At 53.4% G+C, this 8,544-nt stretch overlaps 1 protein-coding gene across 1 annotated transcript in view; it reads right to left on the bottom strand.

Moving 5' to 3' along the window:
- Window positions 1-559: 559 nt before the first annotated feature.
- The window catches only part of LOC104526314 (nuclear receptor coactivator 1-like), a gene marked incomplete at both ends in the record, with an annotated part of 9,502 nt that continues 1,517 nt past the window's right edge, over window positions 560-8,544 (bottom strand). The window contains 5 exons of the mRNA XM_010169738.1: window positions 560-743; window positions 2,213-2,387; window positions 3,363-3,762; window positions 5,179-5,280; window positions 5,444-5,758. Coding sequence (XP_010168040.1) covers window positions 560-743; window positions 2,213-2,387; window positions 3,363-3,762; window positions 5,179-5,280; window positions 5,444-5,758 — 1,176 coding nt within the window. The remainder of the gene's footprint in view (window positions 744-2,212; window positions 2,388-3,362; window positions 3,763-5,178; window positions 5,281-5,443; window positions 5,759-8,544) is intronic.

Raw genomic sequence — 8,544 nt, 5'->3', positions numbered from 1 at the left:
CTGCTCTGCAAGAGGGGGGTCAAAGCCACCAGTGCACTGTAGCCACCTCATGGGAGGGACTAGCCTCCTTTCTCGCTGAGCCCCACGGCTTCTCCCCACAGGGGCTGCAAGCCCCAGCCCACAACTCCCCACACAAAACCAATGAGCCAGGAGTTTAGTGGTGCTGAGACAAACCCCAGTGGCTAAAAAAGTTGGAGGCATCTCAGTCTGGCCCAGAGAGGTTCTCACCTCTCTGGTGACAGAGGGACCCTGGGGGACCTGTGGGGGCTGGGACTGTAGAAATGTCCTGTATCCAACTGTTCACATCTCCCTGGGCTATAAATGGACCTACCACCAGCCCACCACGAAGGCTTGGAGGTACTCAACATGTCCCTGTTCCCCTAAGGACACATGGGACACCCTGGGACACTGGTGGCCTTGGGTTCTAGCACAGTGACAATGCCAGTTCTGCTGGTTCCTCCTTCACCCCCTTTGGGCAAAGATACCCTCAAGGCTGGAGAAATGGGATGGCAGAACCTCTTGGGAACTCACTGACCATCCTGGTACGGGACTGACTGACCTGCTCCGAGCACATGGAGTTCATCCCAGGCATCTGCAATGAATTCATCTGCATCTGTCCAGCCATGGGGTTCATGTTCTGGACGTTGGTGTTTCCTCCAGCCATGGAGACGGTGATGCTCATGTTGTTGTACATGCCCTGCTGAGCAGGCGCCGGTTGGCTCTGCCCCGCTTGGCTGAATACGCTGAGAGAGAGAGAGAGAAAGGGGAGGGGGAAAAAGCTTTACCCAGGTGTATGTGGGGCTGGGAGGCACCTCGAGGTGGAGTCCCCATCCCTGGAGGGATTCAAGAGTCGTGTAGACATAGTGCTGAGGGACATGGGTTAGTCATAGGGGACTGGTCAGTGTTGGGTTCATGGTTGGACTCATAGAATCATAGAATGGTTTGGATTGGAAGGGACCTTAAAGATCATCCAGTTCCACCCCCCCTGCCAGCAGCAGGGACACCTTCCACTAGACCAGGTTGCTCAAAGCCTCATCCAACCTGGCCTTCAACACTTCCAGGGAGGGGGCATCTACAACTTCCTTGGGCAACCTCCAAGGAAGCTCCATGAGCTTCAAGGGCTTTTCCAATCGAGGCCATTACAGGGTTTTGGGCTGGATTAAGGGTCAGTCACACGCAAAACCCTGGTCTATGTGACACCAAGTTCACCCTTTCACGCTCCTTCCAGTGTCCTCAACACTCAACCATCCCCACTTCTGTTCCAGGCAGGAGGACAACTCTCCATCACAAGACAAGGAGAAGCATCCCACCTTCAACAGAGCTCCCATCTCATCCCACCCAGCCCAGTAACCTGCTCCCTGCACAGAGCCAAGACACAGAGCAAGGTATCCCCCAGGCGATGGGGGGGGGATCCCCCCTTTTGGGGTTTGGGTTATGGTTTTTCCCCCCATTTCTGGAGATCTGAAGCTCAAACCTGACTCATGCAAAAAAGGCAACAAGTCTGGTGACTCTTCTCGTTTGCTTCCCTACATCACAGCTGGACACACCTAAAGAAGGTCACACAGTGACCTGAGACTGCTGGTCTTGACTCAGTTGATTGTCATGTTTCCTACACCCACTTTCATGAGACTTAATTAAGCCACTTGTTTAATTACAAGCCAGAGACCTGCTTCATGTCTTACTCAACACACATTTAAATGCTGTGGGCTTCTGGCTGCCTCCAAGGTGAAGATGAGGACATGGGTTGATGGTGACTTCTAGAGGACATAATGGTAGGAGGACCACAGCCTGAGCTCAGCACGTGTCCTCAGCCAGGTGTCACCTACAGGTACCACCACCCCACCAACACCCTACCAGGGGACATTGGTGTCACCTTGCCACCTTCTCTACATGTGTGTGGGGGTGTGTCACCTACAGGTACCACCACCCCACCAACACCCTACCAGGGGACCTTGGTGTCACCTTGCCACCTTCTCTACGTGTGTGTGTGTGGGTGTGTGTCACATACAGGTCCCACCACCCCACCAACACCCTACCAGGGGACCTTGGTGTCACCTTGCCACCTTCTCTACGTGTGTGTGTGTGTGTGTGTCCCCTACAGGTAACACCACCCCACCAACACCCCACCAGGGGACCTTGGTGTCACCTTGCCACCTTCTCTACGTGTGTGTGTCACCTTGTGTGCACCAGGTTATCCCCACCATCATCTTACCTGCTGTTCCCCATGGCTCCTTGCTGCCAGGTCTTCATGTCAGGCGACTGGTAACCCGGTGTCGGTGGAGCCGGCTGCAGCATGGGGCTTTGTGAAGGTGGGAGCTGGGGTGACATCAAGGGGCTGCTGGGGCTGAGCGATGGGGCAAAGGTGGGTTCACTTTGCTGACCCATACCTGGGGAAGGACAGAAGGCATCAGTGGTGCCCAGAACCCCACCAGCAGCCCCAGTTCCTTCCTCTTCCCCATTGAACCAGAACTATGAGAGACTTTTGATCTCAGGGTCTCTGGTTTTTGTTTCGAGCAGCTGTGTCACCCAAATGTAAATATCTCAGGGGTGAAGGAGCAGGGAAACCCCATCCTCAGGTGGTTTCCATCAGCAGGTTTTCTCTTTAACATCACACCTGGCTGGAAAATAGCCAAGGTAACGACGAGACGATGCCAAAGGAGGTTCCTGCGGGGTTATTGCAGCCACACCACTGTTTTCTCTACTCATCAGTGATGTCCACCTTGCTGAGACCTGCATTGATGCTTATAGAGTCATAGAATGGGTTGGAATGGACCTTAAAGATCATCCAGTTCCACCCCCCCTGCCAGCAGCAGGGACCCCTTCCACTAGACCACGTTGCTCAAAGCCTCATCCAACCTGGCCTTCAACACTTCCAGGGAGGAGCAGCCACAGCTTCTCTGGCCAACCTGGGACACTGGCTCACCACCCTCACACCAAAGAATTTCTTCCTCACATCTCAGCTCCATCTCCCCTCTGCCACTTTCAAGCCATCACCCCTTGTTCTCTCACTCCCTGCCCTTGGCCAAAGTCCCTCCCCACCCTTCCTGGAGCCCCTTCAGGTCCTGGGAGGCCACTAGAAGGTCTCCCTGGAGCCTTCTCTTCTCCAGGCTGAACAGCCCCAACTCTCTCAGCCTGTCCTCACAGCAGAGCTGCTCCAGCCCTCACATCATCCTGGTGGCCTCCTCTGCACTTGTTCCAGCTGCTCCAGGTCTCTCTTGTGTTGGTGGCTCCAGAACTGGACACAGTATTCCAGGTGGGGCCTTACAACAGCGGAGTAGAGGGACAGAATCACCTCAGTGAGTCTCAGCTCTTCCCACCCCACCACTGGACAACTTTCCAAGGCAACCAACCTCTCGACGTACCTGATCCCGAATACTGAAAGATGTTCTGCTGCATCTGGGGGGTCATCCCGGCACCGAACTGCCCTCCAACGCCGCCCATCATCCCCCTGTTCACCATGCTGCTGCGGTTAGCCAGCGCGGCTTCGGGGTTGGATGCCAAGGGTGAGAAGGGACTGGTGGAGGTGGGAGGGTTTCCTGGGGTCGTACCGTAGTTTGGGGGATATGGGAATTGTTGAGGAGGTGCTTGGGGTAAACGAGCGGCTCCGATCTGTACCGGGAGCCCGGCGGAGGGTGGGAGGTTGTTTCCAAAGCTTTGTTGTCTCATCAGGATGGCTCGTTGCTGCATCAGCTGCCGCTGCCGGTGCTGTTGGCTGTAGAGCTCACGTTGGCGTTGGGCCAGCATCTGGGCGTTGAGGGGAGGCTGTGAGGAAGGAAGGGGATGTTCTCATTAGCATCGTTTACCCTCTGGTTCTGGCAAACAACTCAGAGCCCACCCCTAGTGCATGAGACACGGGTGCTTCCCCTTCCCCAGCTCAGGGTGCTCGTCCTTTACAAGGAAAGCTGGAAAAACCCCCAAAATGCTGTAAATTTGCAGCACTGCAGGGCAGAGTGGGTTGGTGATATTAAAAGATCAGCCTCTGGATGTGCTGAATGGCAAAGCTCCAGGAGCTGGAGCATCTCCCAAGCTGGGGGAAAAAAAGGCTCTTGGTCAACTGGCTGCCACCAACCATCCCTCTCCTCGGTGGAACCTACTTCTTGTGCCTTCACTGGGATGCTCCCTCACGCCAGAGCCCAGGATCCCTGACCTCGACTCTTTCAGCTGTGAGCTGTTCAAAAAAATAACCCATCCCACCAGCTTTTCCATCACCACGGGCTGGTTCCCCATATGGCTGAGCCAGATGTGTTGGAATGAATCACTTTAAAAAGCCTGACAAAGCCATCAGTGGTTGAAATTGAAGCTACCACAGGAACCCTTCGGTCCCCTTCCCTGTCACGGCACATTGGGGACATCACAAGCAAAAGCTTCTCCAAGAAGTGGAATAAAAAAATCACCAGAACTCAGTTGCACTTTCCAACTTCTCCTCGTACCCAGCAGATGTTTTATCCACTTTATTAAAAGCCAAAGGAGAATTTGAGGGCCTGGGGATTTGCAGGATCATTAAGAAGATTCACTAGAGATTCTGGTATTTAAAGGATGGCATCAATTTCCTAAAGATCCTTCTCAATTAAACGTGTTACCTCATCATTCTCTAAGCAATAACCAAGTATTTAGACCTTAAAAAGGTGGAAAAAAGGTGAAGCAAAAAAAAAAACCCCAACCCCACAACCACCTATAGAATCACAGAATGGTTTGGATTGGAAGGGACCTTCAAGCTCATCCAGTTCCAACCCCCCTGCCATCAGCAGGGACACCTTCCACTAGACCAGGTTGCTCAAAGCCTCATCCAACCTGGCCTTCAACACTTCCAGGGAGGAGCAGCCACAACTTCCTTGGGCAACCTGTTCCAGTGTCTGACCACCCTCACAGTGAAGAACTTCTTCCTAATATCTCATCTAAACCTCCCCTCTTTCAGCTTAAACCCATTTCCCCTTGTTTTGTCATTAGTTGCCCTTAGGAAAAGTCCCTCCCCAGCCTTCCTGGAGCCCCTTCAGGTACTGGGAGGATGCTAGAAGGTCTCCCCGGAGCCTTCTCTTCTCCACCTCTCTGCACATGGAAGGATTTTTCTCTCCTGTTCCTGACAGAGAGGAACGAGCCAGGCTGTGCTAACAATGGGGACTCACTCCCCATTTTTTTTCCCAGCTGGAATACCATGCCTGTATCCATCCCCCCCTTTACCTGCGGTGTGATCTGCTGCTGCATCCCCGCCCGCATGTTGATACCCACTGGAGAACTGGCTGCAAACTGGTTGAGGATCGCCTGCCGGTTTTGATGGATCAGCTACAGTGAGAGGCAAAAAGAAAACCAAGGAGACCTTCAAAACTCCAATGCAGGAAACTTCCCACCCATCCAATCCCTTCTGATTCAGATGCAGGAAAGACTGAGGGTCCCTCCAAAACCTTCTGCCTGTGGTTTTGGGATGAGGAGGAGGAGGAAGAATTACCTGCTGCTGTCCCTGCAGCCGCTGCTGCAGCTGAAGTCGTAGCTGGTTGGGGGCTGTCGGGGGTCTGTTGAGCGTCTGCCGTGGTTGCATGGTCATGTTGGTGGGGAAGGCACCACGGGGTGGTGGTACCTGCACCGGCATGGGTCCGAAGGATGGTTTCTGCCTGACCATGCCAGGGAAGGCGCCGGGGAGGTTGGTGGTGGGAGAGGCAGAGGAGTAAGGCTGGGGGTACATGCCGGGTTTCTGCTCCATCATCAGTGGTGGGGTGGCTTGTTGGGGTTGGAATCGTTCCGTCAGGGCTTCCAACCCGCCGCCCTGGTGAAGGCAAAGAGAGAGGAAATATCACTTTGGAGGCCCATCTGCACCCAACCTCTCCCAGGAGAGCTCGGAGGGGATGGAGGACGGGCTTGGCCTGGGACAGCTCACTCTTAAGGATGCTGCTGCCTGTCCCCTCATCCCCTGGGTCAGGCTCCAGCCCAAGTGAGTGCTGAGTTGAGGAGGACATCAAACGTGTGCCCCAGAGCTTAGCAAACCTTAGACGGATGGAAATTATCTCCTTTGGCTTGGGAGCAAAGACCAAGGCTTTGTGGAAGGGCTCAAGGGCTCATCTCCCTGGGCTGGTGGGGGGGGTTGCAGAGTAGCAGTAGATGATGATGCCTTCTTCTGCCTTCCTCTGCTTTCCAAGGACATGGAGCTACTGGAGCCAGTGCAGAGGAGGCCACGAGGATGATGCGAGGGCTGGAGCAGCTCTGCTGTGAGGACAGGCTGAGAGAGTTGGGGCTGTTCAGCCTGGAGAAGAGAAGGCTCCGGGGAGATCTTCTAGTGGCCTCCCAGTACCTGAAGGGGCTCCAGGAAGGCTGGGGAGGGACTTTGGCCAAGGGCAGGGAGTGAGAGAACAAGGGGTGATGGCTTGAAAGTGGCAGAGGGGAGATGGAGCTGAGATGTGAGGAAGAAATTGTTTGGTGTGAGGGTGGTGAGACAGTGTCCCAGGTTGTCCAGAGAAGCTGTGGCTGCTCCTCCCTGGAAGTGTTGAAGGCCAGGTTGGATGAGGCTTTGAGCAACGTGGTCTAGTGGAAGGTGTCCCTGCTGCTGGCAGGGGGGGTGGAACTGGATGAGCTTGAAGGGTCCTTCCAACTCAACCCAGTCTGGGATTCTGTGATGATTCTGTGATTCCTCTACCTTCTTCCACAGGCTTTGCTAACGCTGAGCTGCTCATCTGGGCTCCAAGAATCAGCGTGCTGGTTGGACAGACCCCAAGGCTCAGAGCATTGAGCTCAACATGGGAAACAGTTTGTTCTCTCTCTCCTTTCCTATTTTTATGCAGCTTCAGAGACTCAGCTGCAGGCAGAGGGTACAGTGTTTTGGATTTCCATCTGCCCCAAGAGCACCTTGGACACAAGCCATGTCCAAGGGTGGGAGCCATGGACCCCTCAGGACTGGGAGAGGTCCCAGGGAAGTAGGACTATACTCCTGCACTGCTGATGGGCACCCCATGGGAGACAGGACCTCTTGGTTTGTAGTACAGCTGTTCCTCTAGAAATGAGCCAAATTACAGCTGGGGGATGATTTCCACACCAGCAAATCATGATAAAAAAATATTCTGTGTTTCTCTAGCTTGGCTCAGACAGAGAAATCTGGTGTTTGAGGTATGAACCCTTGGAGAAGCAACACCTTGGAGCCAAAATCCTTAATCTGAGTCCCATGGAGGTTGTGTTGAGAGAAAACACACACACAAACCACCCCCTCAATCCCAAAGTCTTTGGGATTTGGTTAGATGGTGCCCATCAAAGGATTGAGGCTTCAAGGCAAAGGATGAGGATATGAGAAGGGTGGTGGGGAAAATTATATGGTTTAGGGGTCAATTAAGATGGTGGTGGGGAAAATTAAGTTATTTAAAATAAATTAAGATGGATCTTATCTGTTTCAAGGACCAGATACCAGTCCTGTGATGGCCAGAAACCACAGACCTGCTGAAATGAGGCTTTCTTCTCTCTCCAAACCATCCAGTTTCCAGCCACCTCCTGATTAAACTGGGTGCAGATATCTCCAGCACCTCATCCCACCACATCTGTGGTAGCACGGAGGAGATGGTGGGTTTGGTGAAGTCAGAGTAAATCCTCAAACTCCACCTCAGGGGATGAAAACTCTCACCTGCCAGGGTTTCTCTAAACACATCCTGGAGGGGAACTAACACCACTTTTTTTTCCTTCCCAAAGATGCCTTTATGCTGATGTGTTGTTTCTCTAAAGATGTATTTCAAGCAAATATTTCATGGAACTATTCAAAATATTTCAGAGGTTCAGCCAAAGCTATGGAAAAAACCCCAAGATTCCCATTAATGAAGTGATCTCTGGAGGGGAGCAAAGCTGGGATGGGGTCTAAACAGGAGATATTCCACCCAAACCAGGTGGTCCTCAGCAAAGGAAGCACCAGATCAGTGTGGGGATGCTCAGCAGCGTTGGGCACCATCCAAGGGCATCTCCATCCAGTGGTTTGATGGTGCTGGAGCATGTCCGGTGCAGGGAGCTCTGCCAGCTGAGTCTGCAAAACCCTTGTGAAAACACTGAGCTGTTGCAGCTGTATCTTTGGCAAAAGCATCTCTGGGCCTTTGTACCAGAGCGGCTGAACTTCCTCCCCTCAACTGCCACCAAAAAAGAATCTAAAAAAAAATTAGGCAAGTGGTGGCCAGCAGGTTGGCCATGAGCCAGCAGTGTGTCCTTGGGGCCAAGAAGGCCAATGGTCTCCTGGGGGCATTGAGAAGAGCGTGGCCAGTAGGTCAAGGGAGGTTCTCCTCCCCCTCTACTCTGCCCTGGTGAGGCCACATCTGGAGTGTTGTGTCCAGTTCTGGGCTCCCCAGTTCCAGAGGGACAGGGATCTTCTGGAGAGAGTCCAGTGGAGGCCACAAAGATGATGAGGGGCCTGGAGCATCTGCCTGACGAGGAGAGGCTGAGAGAGCTGGGACTGTTCAGCCTGGAGAAGAGCAGCCTGAGAGGGGATCTGATCAATGTCTATAAAGATCTGAAATGTGGGGTCAATGGATGGGGCCAGGCTCTTCTCGGTGGTGCCCAGTGACAGGACAAGGGGCAATGGGCACAAACTGG

This window comes from Antrostomus carolinensis, unplaced genomic scaffold (genome assembly GCF_000700745.2).
Source record: "Antrostomus carolinensis isolate BGI_N321 unplaced genomic scaffold, ASM70074v2 scaffold2806, whole genome shotgun sequence".
Lineage (NCBI taxonomy): Eukaryota > Metazoa > Chordata > Aves > Caprimulgiformes > Caprimulgidae > Antrostomus > Antrostomus carolinensis.
This window is presented reverse-complemented; position numbering and strand designations above follow the sequence as displayed.